Source organism: Ictalurus furcatus, chromosome 12 (genome assembly GCF_023375685.1).
Source record: "Ictalurus furcatus strain D&B chromosome 12, Billie_1.0, whole genome shotgun sequence".
Classification (NCBI taxonomy): domain Eukaryota; kingdom Metazoa; phylum Chordata; class Actinopteri; order Siluriformes; family Ictaluridae; genus Ictalurus; species Ictalurus furcatus.
In genome coordinates this window covers 3,380,359-3,396,948 of record NC_071266.1, presented here as the reverse complement: position 1 = coordinate 3,396,948, position 16,590 = coordinate 3,380,359, and the positions used below count along the sequence as shown (strand labels likewise).

At 41.3% G+C, this 16,590-nt stretch overlaps 1 protein-coding gene across 1 annotated transcript in view; it reads right to left on the bottom strand.

The window, feature by feature from the left end:
- Window positions 1-9,728, bottom strand: part of LOC128615401 (protein unc-80 homolog) — an 89,105-nt gene extending 79,377 nt beyond the window's left edge. Inside the window, exons 1-7 of the mRNA XM_053637455.1 lie at window positions 9,490-9,728; window positions 8,298-8,346; window positions 5,994-6,150; window positions 4,811-5,103; window positions 4,426-4,549; window positions 2,866-2,930; window positions 2,444-2,574 (exon numbers count right to left, since the gene is read on the bottom strand). Of these exons, the coding sequence (XP_053493430.1) occupies window positions 2,444-2,574; window positions 2,866-2,930; window positions 4,426-4,549; window positions 4,811-5,103; window positions 5,994-6,150; window positions 8,298-8,346; window positions 9,490-9,581 (911 nt within the window). The 5' untranslated portion in view covers window positions 9,582-9,728. The remainder of the gene's footprint in view (window positions 1-2,443; window positions 2,575-2,865; window positions 2,931-4,425; window positions 4,550-4,810; window positions 5,104-5,993; window positions 6,151-8,297; window positions 8,347-9,489) is intronic.
- Window positions 9,729-16,590: the final 6,862 nt, after the last annotated feature.

Here is a 16,590-nt window from a genome sequence, read left to right as displayed (position 1 = left end):
CAGAGGCATTAAATACAGTGGTGCTTGAAAATTTGCAAACCCTTTAGAATTGTCTATATATCTGCATAAATATGACCTAAAACATCATCAGATTTTCACACAAGTCCTAAAAGCTGTCTTTGCTCTTCCATCATCTGAACAATCTCAAAAAAGTTGTGATCATCCTCCTCAGTCTGTAACAAGGTTGCTGGGTTCACAGGGGATGCCTTCTCAATCATGATATTGGGCAGCTCCTGAATTGCTGTCCATTGTACCCGTTGTATAGCAGTAACTTGTGTCAATCAATTCATAGTGATCATCATATGTACAGCAGGTGGGCACTTCACTGTGAGCCTTCAAACCATTACGATTGTCAAGGCTGACTCCACAGCCAGACACGTGGCTTGAATTGCTCTTAGGCACGGACCTCATCCTTGTGACACTTGATCCAACTTTGCTGAATAATATGAGACCGGTCTGTTTATCTGTCCATGTTCTTGGGTGAAGAAAGCCATCATCTACCCATCAAACTCATGAACATGTACAGTGGTGCTTGAAGGTTTGTGAACCCTTTAGAATTTTCTATATCTGCATAAATATGACCTAAAACAATGTGATTTTCACACCAATCCTAAAAGTAGACAAAGAGAACCCAGTTAAACAAATGAGACAAAAATATTATACTTATTATAATATCATACATTTATTTATAGAGGAAAATGATCCTTTATTACATATCAGTGAGTGGCAAAAGTATGTGAACCTTTGAAGGTGAAATTAGTCAGGTGCTTTCAATCAATGGGATGACAATCAGCTGTAAATGAGCGCCCTGTTTTATTTAAATAACAGGGATCTATCAAAGTCATATCTTCCTACACGTTTGTGGAAGTGTATCATGATACGAACAAAGGTGATTTTTGAGGACCTCAGAAAAAGAGTTGATGATGCTCATCAGGCTGGAAAAGGTTACAAAACCATTTCTAAAGCGTTTGGACTCCACCAATCCAAAGTCAAACAGATTGAGTACAAACGGAGGAAATTCAAGACCACTGTTACCCTCCCCAGGAGTGGTCAACCAACAAAGATCACTCCAAGAGCAAGACGTGTAATAATCACTGAGATCACAAAGGAACTGAGGATAACTTCTAAGTAACTAAAGACCTCTCGGACATTGGCTAATCTTAATGTTCATGAGTCCACCATCAGGAGAACAGTGAACAACAATGGGATTGCAGGGAGGGTTGCAGGGAGAAAGCCATTGTCCTACAAAAATAACATTGCTGCCCTTCTGCAGTTTGCTAAAAATCACGTGGATAAGCCAGAAGGCTATTGGAAAAATGTTTTGTGAATGGATAGAACTTTTTGGTTTAAATGAGAAGATTTATATTTGGAGAAAGGAAAACACTGCATTCCAACATAAGAACCTTATTCCATCTGTGAAACATGGTGGTGGAAGTATCTTGGTTTGGTCCTGTTTTGCTGCACCTGGACTTGCCATCATTGATGGAACAATGAATTTGAATGATACCAGTGAATTCTAACAGAATATGTCAGGACATGTGTCCGTGAACTGAATCTCAAGAGAAAGTGGGTCATGCAGCAAGACAACGACCCTAAGCACACAAGTCGTTCTACCAAAGAATGATTAAAGAAGAATAAAGTTAATGTTTTGGAATGGCCAAGTCAAATTCCTGATCTTAATCCAATAGAAATGATGTGGAAGGACCTGAAGCAAGCAGTTCATGTGAGGAAACCCACCAACATCCCAGAGTTGAAGCTGTTCTGTACTGAGGAATTTAACTACAGTTATTGCTGTACAAGGGGGTTACACCAGATACTGAAAGCAAAGGTTCATATACTTTTGCCACATGAAATATTGGATAATTTTCCTCAATAAATAAATAACCAAGTACAATATTTTTGTCTCACTTGTTTAATTGGGTTTTCTTTATCTACCTTTAGGACGTTTGTGAAAATCTGATGACGTTTTAGGTCATATTTATGCATAAATGTAGAAAACTCTAAAGGGTTCACAAACTTTCAAGCACCACTGTACTAAATATATACATCCACCATTAAGAGAGTCATACTTCACTATGTCCTGAAAGGCTGTTCTACAAGGAAGAAGCCCTTACTCCAAGACTGGCATAAAAAAGTCAGACTGAAGTTGGCAGGTGATCACCAGGATGAAGACCTAGCCTTTTGGAGGACAAGCTGTTTGGCCATAATGATCAAACAAAAGCTGAAATAAAGCTGATTCTTAGCTATTATTTTGAAATTCCCTCTTATGGAAATAAAGTGGAAAGTGAATAAAGCCTAATTGACACAGGAAATGGATGATAACATGAAATGAGTGAAACATTGTGTTTAAATGTATGCAAATTTTAAACTGTACATATTTTAATTTCTAGCTCAATCTGTGTGTGTTATGTGTGTGTTTCTCTATGCATGTAAGAATGCTCACTTCTTTTGAGTGAGGCCTCGATCACATGGCTGTTGCGAGGTGCCTCCTCTCTCCACTGAGTTTCCACGGCGACAGCTCTGGGCCTTCACTGAAGTGGAGGAGGAGTCAGACTGAACAGATTCACACACCACCTGGAGAGGAGAGGAAATCAGATTACATGACCCAGGCAGTGAGAAATCACATTATAGCAGGAAAAAAGCTCTCTGGGGAGTGTGAGGCCTAAGGGACTACGCAGATGCTCAACAAACAAAACCATCAGATCAATCGCTCAGTTTCCTGACTATGTCTACTACCTGTTTAGTTTAATGAATATGTACTTGAACCTATTTGAGGTCTGTGATGTAGGTATGAAAAGTAGCTGGTTCCTATTTTGCTGGTTCCCCCAAACCAGGATTTTTATCAAGAAATGTTCAAGTACTTACTGTGGGGCAAGGGTTGCTGGGAGCACAGAGGCTACACTGGTTATTTACCAGAGAGTTCCTCTTTGCTGTGGAGAACAATTTAAAAAGAGAATTGTACCAGTCAATATTTTTATACAACATTTTTATAAAAAAGTGTTATGATTAAAACTTCCTTTCAATAGTGAACTATGAAAAATGGGAGGGTTCAAACAAATATTCTAAGCGCCTTGTTCTAAGTTGTTTATCACATCTAGATGTAAATATCAGGAAATGCAAGCAATCATTTCATACTCATATTCTTTTGATCTCAAACCCAAATGTAAACCCAAAAGTTTGGCTTTGCCATTCCAATACTATTGGAGGGCACTCTATATTAGGGATGTCACGATACCAAAAATCTAGTAGTTGGTACCGATAGCACCAAAAGTACACAATACTCGATACCAAAATCGATACCACGGTGTGATATAAAAATAACATAAAATAAATAAAATAAAAAAATTCTCCTGGAGGACATCCTCCTCTGGCTGATTCTGGCAAAGAGAAAGGGGGAGAGAGGGGGTAGGGTATTTTAGTTATCAAACACTGTCTGACAATGAGTCTCTGGAGGTGCACTCCTAAACGTGCGCGCACACACATACACACAGACGCGCGCGTGCGCGCGCGCACACACACACACCTTATACTCTGAATGCAAGCATTAGTTTAAATTCACTGATATGACGGCAGGCCAGAAAGATTTATTAAAAGCATGAACATGTGAATAATTATTAGTGACATGAGGCTACATTTAGCTGACAGGACACGGGCTGAATGGCGATGCATGGTGGAACATTAGGAGGTAGTTTATAACATTGCAATGCGTTAGCGTCGTTAACAAATAACCGGCTATCGCTAACATTACATGGAGCATAACGTTAACTGGTTTCACGGCTACAATGCCAGCTGTCTCAAACAAACATAATATAGGACCGTCTTTCAGGTGCTTCGCCAAATTCCAGGTGTTTCCTCGCTTTGTTTGAAATGAATGATAGCATCGGTTGCACACCGGAAAACGATACTAGCTTTCCTGTCTTTTCTGCTCAACGAGTCGGGGCGGAGCTAAACTTGTTAAGCTAAGCTAATCTTCTGTAGTTTTCCTCGCGTGCTTGTAGGCGTTCCTCTTCTTCTTCTTCTTCTTCACCACTTGTGGACCGACTAAAACACTTGCGTGTATTTGCTGCCCCTTTCAGGTCCGGAAGAATCGCAACCTCGGTACTTTCGTTACAAACGGTGCTAACACTACTGCAGAGAAACAAGTACCGTCACGTTTTAAGAATGTTGGTACCGACTTGGTACCGAAGTATCGGTTCTCGTGACATCCCTACTCTATATACAATTTTAAGTAGTAGTTTAAGTAGTAGAAATCCACATGTTTAATTTGGGAGTTTTAATTGATTGGAACAAGGTTAATGTAAATAAGCCCTGTGAAAATAAACAAACTTTAATCAGATTTTTGATTTTACCAAAAGGAAGCGAAGTTGCTTTGGTATAATTTTTTTACCTTTGGGATAACATTATTTAGTGATACCCAAATCTTACCAGTAACAATATTGCGCATGGACTTGATGAGAGCAGAGAAGGCAGGCACATCAGGCTGACGATGCTCCCACATTGGCTGCCAAATGACAAGACCACTAGCCAATCGAAATGTAAGATCAGACTCCTGTCCAATACAAAGTGTTAGGTTTAAATGTGTTGTATATTAGCCTGCATATAGCCTACATACATCATACACCACCACTGCTTAGTACTGTTTGGTGATGTTCTTGCTTAAGGACACCTGATTCAACTCACAAAATTGTGCTGGACTGTCAAAACTGGAGTTTAGCACTCCAGACTGTTATTCCAAACAGTTTTCTAAATTAAGGCATACTGTAGGTAAATATAATAAATGACAGAAAATATGCAAAGGAACAGAACAGACCTTAATGCGGTTGACAAGTGGAGCAAAGAGGAAAACGAACAGCTCTACAGTGGCCATATTCTTGTGGTAAAGTTTGGCTCGAGCGTACTCGTTCTCTTCTGGAGTACTGCCATTGTGTTCCAGATGGCTTTGGTTACTCAAAGGCTGGAAGAAGGCACTGCTGCTGCCACTGCTACCTCCACCAGACCATAAATGTCCCTGGTCCTGGTGGCACTCCTGAGCTGCTTCCAGCAGCATCCAGTGAAGAGTGTGGAGTAGCTTGGTCTCGGCTACACCCAGTTTATCCTGGTGCCCTGGTAGAGACAGTGCTAAAGCATTATGTACTCCTTTTAAAATGACTGTCATGGAAATGCCGGAAAAAAAGACTAGAGACTACAATTCCCATCAGCCACTGCACCACACCACATGAACAGTTTGACCTGTTTCACGTTTTTTGGTTAATTAGCACTTGTATTTAAGTCACGCTTTGAGTCATGATTAAGTCACTGTTTGCCTTGCATTTGTCTTTCATTATGGCCTTATGCTTCTTGGCTCATTTTTATTGTTTCATGTTTGTCATGTTAGTCGTTGTACCTTGTCACTTGTTCTATAGACCTTGTTTTGTTTTCGATCTTTAGTTTTTAACTGTAAACTTGAGTTTGCTTCTACATCCGCCTCTACCTGCGACTACCTGACAATGAGAAATGGTTGTATTTTCTTCACAATATACCTTTTCATACCAGTATTAAAGTATCTTAAAAAATCTTTAATGCTATGAATTCTGTATTCCAGGGGACTCATATAAAAGATTATCTAGATTTAACATAAAACAAAGCATACACAATTTTTTTAAAAGCATGAACACCCAAAAGATTGATAAAACATAGGTGCATAAATAGCATAGGTGCATAAATGAACATGACCATTCCTCATACTGAGTGTTCCATTTAAGACACAACAACAGTAAGGAATAGAATCAAAAAGAAGAATTTCAGCTGCTGACTGACTGATCAATTGGAACGTATTTGAGTGTTTGATATATAGCATTAATAATTTAAAAAAAAAAGTGATAGACTAACAGTGTGTGGTAGTGGCAGAAAAATAAGTAATTTCAAACAAAGTTTATATTAAACACACCTGTATCAGGCTGTGTGTGTGTGTGTGTGTGTGTCATAGTAAGCAGCTTTAGGCTTTGGTTTCTTACCTAGCTTGTTGCGGTTGGAGAGGAGGATGGCAGTGCAGTGGAGGACATGAGGCAGTGCAGCCTGCACTAGCTCCCAGCGCATGATGCTCTGGATGGCCTCGGTGAGAGCTGGAGAAAGCCCATGGAGCTTATTCTCCACCAGCACCCGCTCAAAAGACTACAAGAGAAACACAGGTATTATGGGCATATCAAGCAGCTGGGGAACTGTCTTACTTAAACGTCATGTCTGTTTCACTGTACAGCTCGGCTCAACCACACTCAAGCCAACCAGGACGGCCAGGAACCTTGGGGTGATTCTCGATGACAGCTTGACCTTTACAGACCACATCTCAACAACTGCACGGTCCTGTAGGTTCATCCTGTACAACATCAAGAAAATCAGACCCTACCTCACCAAACAGGCTACACAGATACTAGTCCAGGCTCTTGTTATTTCAAAACTGGACTACTGCAACGCACTACTCTCGGGCCTCCTGGCCAGCTCCATCAAACCCCTTCAGATGATTCAGAATGCTGCAACACGCCTCGTCTTCAACCAGCCCAAGAGAACCCATATCACACCCCTCTCATCTCCCTCCACTGGCTTCCTGTAGCCGCCCGTATCAAATTCAAGGCCTTGATGCTCACCTACAAGACCTTGTCTGGAACAGCACCCTCCTACCTCAACTCTCTCCTGAAGGCTTACGTTCCCTCACACAATCTGTGATCGATTAGCGACCGACGCTTAGTACTACCTACTCAGCGTGGCTCGAGGTCCCTTTCCAGAACCTTCAAACTAACTGTTCCTCAGTGGTGGAATGAACTTCCAACCTCAATCCGGACCGCAGAATCTCTCACCATCTTCAAGAAACAGCTAAAGACCCACCTCTTCCGTCAACACCTAACCAACCCATAATAAATAAATAAATAAATAAATAAATTTACTCTGGCACTTACGCCTCTACTCTGCGCACTTTGCTTCCTCTGGAACTCAATTAACGGATCTTGTACGGTAGCACTACTTGTATTGTTCTCTGCTTGATATATCGCTTTGCTTGTATTTTTCTCATTTGTAAGTCACTTTGGATAAAAGCGTCTGCTAAATGAATAAATGTAAGTGTAAATGTAAATGTCTGTTACTACTTAGCAACGAATCTCCAAGTGACACATGTCATATCTTTTGATTCTATGGCAATAAAAGTTTAACATGGGCAGCCTGTCAAGTGTGTTGTTTGTTGAGCTGGACAGGGTCATTTCACTGGGGTTAAAATTATTGTTCTGTTTCATGCATTTCTGACCTCAAAGGCATGATTTTAAATGTTTAACTCCCATTGAAAGGTTGATTATAAAGATTGGCATCTAGGTCAAATTTGAAGTTAACACAACACAAGTCTGTACAGCATGTACAGCCTCGCTTTCCTCTTTGGCTCTGACAAAGTGCTTGTAACTGAGACAGAGGGAATCATGAATAGCTCCAAATAACAATTTATTTTGCCATAAAACCTGCAGGCCTCTGTTAGAAAGAGAAAAGAAGATATATTTCACCTTCTAGCATGATAATGACCCAAAGCACAAATCCAAGTCAGCAGGGATGGAACAGCTTCAGATGAAGCAGATCAATATTTTGGAATGGGCCTGTAAGCGACTATATCTAAATCCTATAACAAACCTGTGGATTGACTTTAAGAGGACTGTACACTGGAGATGTCCTTGCAATTTGATAGACCTGGAGCCTTTTTGCAAGGAAGAGTGGAATAAAACTGCCAAATCAAGATGAGCTACGGTTGTAGACTTCAACAAAACAAAACAAACAAATGAAAAAACCTGACTGCTGTATTACAAGCAAAGGGTGCTTTAACAAATCATTAGTTATGGGGTGTGAACACTTATGCAACTAGGTTGTTGTAAGTTTTTTTCTTTTTCTTTTCTCTAAAATGTTTCTATTTGTTTTTCACTTTAATTTTTTTTGTTTCTATTTTATATTAAAGGTGGAAAAAAGAAAAACCTGCAATTTTAACAGAGATATGTATAGGCTTCCTATATCCACTGTATATGGTGTGCTCAGCAGACTCGATCCGTTTCTACATACATCCTGTACAGTATATAAAGAGCCCTTTGCATTCTCTGCCAACTGACACCGTGTTTCATATTTCCTATTCATTTTATGGGTCTTTTAAAAACACGCAATATCAAATATCAAAAGCTGCTCATATAATAAGGCACCGTGACCAGTCACATGACAGTGGCAGAAGCCTCAGGTGTAATAAGCGATTAAGGAGGATGGGTGAGGGGAGCCAACATCACAGAGGAACATTGAGTACTCACCACACAAGATGCTTCATACTGCTTCCCTAACTTCGGTCGCAAGAACGCGCTGAAAAGAAAGCAAATAAAGAAATAGGTAAAAACAACACGTCAGCCCGAAGCCAATGAGTAGCCTACAATAAGGGCTAATACACGGCTAGGTGTGCAGTACACGATTTTAATACATGAGGTGGTGGCAAAGAACCACCCGACACAAAGTACTTCCGTGCTTATACCATGGTCACTTGTCAGCATTGACAAGTTAAAGCTGTCAGGATTGACTGAAAGGATAAAAATAACGTTAATTTGCATTGGTTATTTTATATACGGGCCGTTAGAGCTAGAATTCTGCCTGGTCCAAATCAAATTGACCAAATTGATTAATTATAATAAATATAAGTATAATAGAGGGTCCACAATAGCTTAGTGGTTAGCATGTTTGCCTCACACCTCCAGGGTCGGGGGTTCAAGTCCCACCGTGGCCCTGTGTGTGCAGAGTTTGCATGTATTCCCTGTGCTGTGGGGGTTTCCTCCGGGTACTCCGGTTTCCTCCCCCAGTCCAAAGACATGCATGGTAGGCTGATTGGCGTGTCTAAAGTGTCCGTAGTGTATGAATGGGTGTGTGTGTGATCGTGCCCTGCGATGTATTGGCACCCTGTCCGATGCTCCCTGGGATAGGCTCCAGGTTCCCCGTGACCCTGAAGAGGATAAGCGGTATAGAAGATGGATGGATAAGTATAATATTGTGCGTGTGAATCACCTTCGTCTGCGCAAACTGCGTCTACTAACAATGAAGCTGAGAGTTTAAATGTATGTTATTATGGTTACAGCTGTTTATAGGCAGCGCATTCATTTAGAACAGCGATTTAAACTCACTGTGCTCACTGTACGGATTGAACGCACACCTTCCAGCCAATCAGAATCGAGTATTCAGACAGACCATGGTATAAATAGCTATATAATGTATAGTTAAATACACAGCCCGGTTATATCACACGGTCTGGATTCTGAATAGGTGCTGTGCAGTGGACCAGCAGTAAAGCGCATGGAAGATGAATACTGAGACCAAGCGGAATCACGGGGGCGAGGGGGAGCGCGGAGGGGGGAGGATGGGTGATCGCGCATCTGCCTCAATAAGCGACCAGAGATATCATTATATTTCGATTTTTGTCTACAAACATGTGATTCCTTATCACGGCTAAAAATCACCAACCTGGTCTGTCTCCACAGGAAGGTCTGGATCGGAAATGGTATTCCTGCGCAACTCTCCTGGTCGCTGTCATCCAAGCTCTTCCTCTTCACCATGTTCGCCCAGACTGACGGACACAAACGGTCAGCTGAAATATATCCTGCACATGAACATTGAGATGATATTGTCTAGATTACATGGGGAAATGGCCGGATGTAAAGATTTCTAACGGGTTCTGAACACCGTCGGCTTCTCAGGGCAGTGATGATCCAGTAATCCAGTCGGTGACCGACCTATCGCTTAAAGACGCAGTATAGGACATCAACGGAAACCAGCTGCCCACATCCGGGCTAAACAAACATGACTGTAAGCAACCCAAACAGACCACATCTGGGTTCTTTTATCCTATACTGTCAAAATATTAAAGTCAATTACAAGAGTACCAGTAAGAATTTCAGGCACCATAATGCACTCTCAGAAAAAAAGGGTACCTTTTCTTGTCACTGGGTTGATACCCTTAAAGGTACACCTTTTATAGCCTACCTTTAGTTTACTCACCTTAAGCACCTTTTTAATTATAGTATTATATTATAATTATAATATATTAAAAGGTACACTATATTAACCCCCCCCCCACGTGTGTGCTCGATTATAATAAAACAATATATATATATATATATATATATATAAAGATTCTTCTAATTTGTGTTTTCATTGTAGTCTCATTACACTATATTGAGCACAAACTGTGCTACAATGATTGTAAGCAACATGTATACACATGTTTGTATTTTTGAAACAAAAAAAAAAAATCAAGTTTAAACTTGGTCAAAACAATATTAAGGACACTGTGATAGGGCTATAAAACACATACTAAATATATTTTCACACGATTTTGAGTACTGGATTATGTAGACTAGGACATGTTGTGAAAACCACCCTGTTCATTCATTCAAACAATACATTGATTTCAATTTTGTGTGAAACTTTTATTTTAGAATGGAGTGTCAAAGGCCATGAATCTTTATATATTTCAAACATGGAGTGAAATATATAACCCACCTCCAGAACGTAAACCACTGATATTATCATGCAAAAAATATCACACCCTCCAGAGGGTATGTTTAAGGATAGTTTTTCTTTCCAAAAATAATAATATTCAGCAAGTAATATGGTTAATTTAGCATTGCATTGTCCATGTCAGCTGCCAAAATACACTGAATGGGGTACACTAATAACTGTAAATTATATCCAAGCAACCACCTCCTCGCTTCCCTCCAGAATTTCTTAATCCTTGGGCACGTCCAGAACGTGTATGCCGAAGTCCGCATTATACTTTGGGCACTGTAATGTGCATCCTGTATAGTATTTTAAAATGGGTTTCTCGATCTGTATTACAGCTAAGAGATTCCCAACACTCATCATCTATATCTTTTGATTGAAATTAATTGATCAGGGATAGGGCAGAAAGGATGTGTTTTAGGACTGAGTATTCTTTAAAACTAAAGGTCTCGTATTTAGATACCGGAAGACATGGGAATACTGTGAATTATACACCGAGCAGTCATAACATTAAAACCACTGTGAATAACCAAGTGAATAACACTGATTATCTTGTTAAAAATTGTACCTGTTAAGGGGTGGGATATATTAGGCAGCAAGTGAACAGTGAATTCTCGAAGTTGATGTGTTGGAAGCAGGAACAGTGGGCAAGCGTAAGGATCTGAGACACTTTGACAAGGGCCAAATTGTGATGGCTAGACGACTGGGTCAGAGCATCTTCAAAATGGCAGGTCTTGTGGGGTGTTCCCAGTATGCATTGGTTGGTACCTACAGTACCAAAAGTGTACTTAATTAAATAATTAACAATCAAAACAAGAATACATTGATTATCTATTGCGTACATATTGATTAATATGTGGATTACATATGAATAAATGTGGATGAAATGATAATATGAGGAATTCAATGAAAAATTCTTATATAAGTGAGTAACAACTGAGATTGCCAAGCTACATGGTGAGGCTGAGAATGTAATCTACTTGCATGTGAAAGTCAGCAAGCTCTATAATTCAAACATATAATCGTGACTTGAGGTTGTTGGTGTAATAGTGTGATACGCCCGAACTGTGGCTGTCCAGAAATACAGGACCTCATTATGTCAACAGCAACTGTGAAAAATAGCAACAGAAGAATGATTGGCATGACTATTTGAACAATCATGGAAAACCATGGTCCACCCCAAGATGACAGCCACGAGCTTAGTGTCCAATCACCCTGACTCAAAGATCGCACCTGACGATGAATGTCAGTAACTAGAGAAGAAACGTTCGTAGATGTGTCAGGGATGAATGTACAGCACTCCTTCCCAATGATAGCACAAGTACCTCCCTTTTCAGCCAGTAATATGTCTAGGGCCAGTCGATTTTTAGGAGTCATTTTACACACAGCTGTTAATTCTGAAGATAATTGGGCAAGGGCTTTTGCAGTGTCATTACCAATGCGCTCCTTGGTACGAGCAACTCTCCGAATCTCCTCGAGAGCTACTGTTACACCACAGTTTGGAACTAAAGCCGCAAAGAAACTTTGAGTTGGGCCAGCTACAGCCTCTGTATTACCAAATAAATCATGTTTTGCTCTAGAGTGTTTAGGGTCTGGAGTGTGTTTCAGGGCTGGCACTACATAACCCCAGTAACAGGATCCCACTCAATTAGCTCAAGGTAGCACATAATACTCAATTACTCAAGGTAGCACATGATAAGCATGTCTGCCACAGATGACTAAAGTACCATTATATGCCGGTTGATCTCTCCCCCACACCTCAACACGAAAGTGCCGGTGTGTGCCTGTAGTGATTTCGACAGGTGGAGCGCCATAACACAAATAATGAGAACAATAACTACGGTCTTCTTGTCGACCACTACCTTTGTTTACGAAACAGAGTAAGCCTTTGGGCATATAGGCTAGTGGAATGGGATCCCTACTCGCAGTCACTTTGGTTTGAGATGGAATGGGATCTCATTGTACAATGAGATATGATGACTCTTAATTAAACAATTTATCTTACCATTTATAGTTTGTCATTTTAGTTTCTTATAGTTTCACCACTCTCCATGACGTCAGCATACACCCTCACTCCTTCTCTTTCTGTATCTTTAAACTCAGAGAATACACATTTAATAACACAAAATATTCATCAATCAAAAACAATCAAATAAACACAACAATTATAAGGCATGTGGTATAATGGATTAACATAACATCTAAGACTACATGAATACTGTGGATTAAATGTTGTGATAGTGTTACTCAGTCTCTAAAAATACTGTGAATCTTCTTTCTTCTGGCCTGTTTACTACTTTACAGTAGTAAAGAACAAGCATGGGAAAGGGAGAGGTCACCAGTACTTCACCTAATCGACTTGCTGTCTTGTTGCTCCTTTTTTTCAGCTGGTTCATCTGCCAACTTCAAGTGGGGTATGAATCCACTGTGGTTTTCCTTTCACCATCACATCTGCATCAGTGACAGTGATTACCTGATAAGGTCCCTCAAACGTCATCTAACGGTGTTTGGAAGTGTTGTGGTTTGGAGACAAGGACCCACTGTTTAGAGATGTGACCCAATTTCCCACAATTAGATGTTAACACCTAACATCTTTGTTTTTCTTACAGGTGTTTTCTTGGGTGTCAGATGTTTCCTTAGCTGCATCAATTTCTCTCACCTTTGACTTTGATGGCTCAATGTCTCATTCAAGGCGGACCAGGCCACCAACCAGATCACTATGTTCTCACTCTGTATTGAGGATTTGTGAGCTTGTAGGCATTTGTCAGATCAGTTTGTGCCCCATTCAAAAGTGCTAGTTTAAATGCTCCATGATTGCTGTTATTCCTATTGTCATTTCTGATGTTGCCAATGCCTGAATGGTTGCACAAGACTTCTCTAAAGCATGCTTCATATAATGTGAATGGTTCGTGTGCACCCTGGACACCGCTGATCATTTTTCCCCAGCAGACACGTGCGTGTGCTTGATTGTGAATCCATTCCTCTATTGCAACCCATGCAGCATCAACATTTTGTTTGTCTGCTCCAATAGCTTCATCCAAAGCTCTGAGTGTTGCTTATTCTTGTGGAGTCAGTAGAACATAAAATAAATCACTCCATCATATGGCTGTAGATCGTAAATAAAGATGAATGCGATGAAGTTCATGCCATGTTTTCATCCCTTCTTCTCTAGCATGGTTCAGTTCAGTTCTCTGATGTTGGTGCACTATCACTCCACCTCTGATTGTTGATTTCATAGACCTCAATTGGGTCACTACTTCCTCTGATTTCCACTCTCATCCATTGTTGGTAAAGGACAATGTGCCATTCCGGGCAGCAGGTGGCAGCCTTGTTACATTTGTCCTTTTTCTCCAAGATTATTGCAGTTCACCAGTTTCATCTCTTGAGGGTGACTTTGGTCTGAACTCATCTCAGAGTAAGGAGGGGCACTGGGTGTTGTATAAGGAGGCGCGCTCAGGAGAGAAAAGAAGCTCTCCAATACAACAATAGTATTTTTCAACATTTTCTTTGTTTCTTTTTGCAGCGGGGTACTGAAAATTATATAAAATTAGGGTTAGGGTTGTTATTTATATATATATATATATATATATATATATATATATATATATATATATATAAATAAGTGGACACAGTCGCACATTTCTCTCTCGTTAGGCACGAATCCCAAATGTTCCCAGATCGCTGATGTAACATTCAGTTTCCCAACAAGCAGCAGAACCCGAAGTGAAACAGCATAATTTGCCTAACTAGATTTTGATGTGCTCAAACAAACCCACGCCAAACTAACAGAAAACACCGTATAAAGTGTTTGATTATGATTACGTAATTTGTGTATTAATATAAAATCTCCCGCTATATGGTAGGCTATAAATACAAATGAATATAGCAACTGTTATTATAATTATTATACTTGTACACAAAACATTGTACTTTGTACTTGTCATAGTGCCCACTCAAGCAGAAACATCAATGTGGCGTGTGATGTGACACTACCATAGGTGGAACTCCACCACCGCGGTGGCAAACTACCACCACGGTAGTGCAATTGTCATGGCCACCATCACAGCCCTACTCAAAGCAGAGAAATTACTTTCATAATCTTTTAATCTTCTGTTCATTTCAGACTGGATCTCTTTGCACCTGCGAATATGCGACAAAACCACCAAGGCTCTCTTGAGCTGTTTCTGCTTATTACTAGTGCCTTTTGTTTTCTCATATGCATTCTTAATTTCCTCCATGTTCCACAATGAGTTATGAGCGATGTTCATTTCTGAGATAACTCCTCTTCAACTCGGTTGCACTCTCGATATTGTCACAGAGTTCACTTGCCATATCAGCCTCACTGATCATGCTGTTAAGCTTAACATTAGGATTTTCTTCTGCCATGACTCTTAGTCACTTGGTCAATTCACAATGCTTCCCAATTCACACTTTATTCATCTTCACTCACACACAGTTAAACATAGAACAAAAGGGAATGTAGACTTGAGAAGTGTTCAAAGATGTGTCGACACGCTTTCAGAACTTTTGCAGGTTTCAACAAGGCCTACTCTTGCTTCCTTCAGAGCAGTATTCCACTACTCATTTGCGTATATAATGCAATATTTGTCGTCTGCAGTGTCACCATCGCAGCTCTCTCCACATCACAACAGTTTTGTGCTGTCACAAACCTGCTTCCCATCCCTCATTTCCAACACATCCCAGGAGAAGTATTACACTGGTGCTGAAACCCAGGAAGTGAGGAAGATTCGCTATCATGGAGCCCTCTCCACTCACTGAGATCATCAAGTCCGTCGCCGACATCCACCAGACGCAACACCAGGCCGTCCTTGAGCTGTGTACCGATCAGGAGCTTTGCTTCCAGAACCTGCTCCAAGCTCAGGCTGAGGACTGGAAGGTGCTACAGAGCCTAGTCCAATCAGCGGGTACTCCAGCAGCAGCCCCAGTGGCCGCCCCAACCATGCCCCACATCACGCTTTCGAAGATCGGACTGGAGGATGAACCGGAGGCATTTGTCAAGCTTTTCAAACATACTGCAGAAGCATATGGCTGGCCAGAGTCACAGTGGGCACATTGGGTGGTCCGCCTGCTGCTGCTACTGTTGGGGGAAGCCCCGTTTGTGGCCCAACAACTTCAGGTCATGAACCTGCTAGAGTATCTGGACCTAAAGCAGACCATCTTGCAATCGGATGGCCGCACCCCAAACAGCACCATCGGCACTTGGCCGCCCGTTTGCAATCGCCCAGCAGAGGAACGTGGTGCCGAAGATGTGGTCGACCTAGTGGTGCTGGAGCAGTTTGTCGCCCCACTACCCCAGGAGATGGCACAGTGAGTCCAGTGACACTGTCCGGCCTCACTAGACGAAGTGATCCAACTGGTGGAAGACCAAATGGCAACATATCCAGATGCAGGTGAGCCCCCCCTCTTCTCTCTCTCATTCCTTCTCTTTCTTGTTTCCCCCCTTTTTCCCCACCCTCCCGTTGTCCCTGCACTTTGTAAAGAGGGGCCAATTCCCCCAAAACCAGCTCCCTGGTCCTGGGGTTTCCATACCCCTCCCTCCTCTCCTTCTCCTTCACTTGATATCTCCCATAACTCCTTCTCTCTCTCTCCACACAGGTAGAACCTTCCATGCCCACCAAAACTGGGGCAAAGCCCAGGCAGGATTGCTGGCACTGCGGGAAATCCAGGCATTTCCAGGATCAGCATTCCATTATGGAAGCGGGAATACTGATCCGGTTTCCTGACATTCTACAAGCCTCCCCAAATTGAGTGGGAACATACTGCATGGCAGTGAGTATACAAGGGAGTGCACAGCAGGCCATGGTGGATTCGGGGTGTAACCAGACCACAGCCCATCAAAGCCTGATTCAGTACGGGGCATGCAATTGGTGAAGGTGAGGTATGTGCACGGGGATGTACACAAATATCCACAGGTGCCAATCAGTATTAAATTCCGGAAGCAAGAGCATAAACCAGAGGTGGCGTTTAGTCCTCACCTCAACCATTCACTAATTCTTGGGACAAATTGGCCAAGATTTCAGGCATTAGTGAGAAAAATATTTG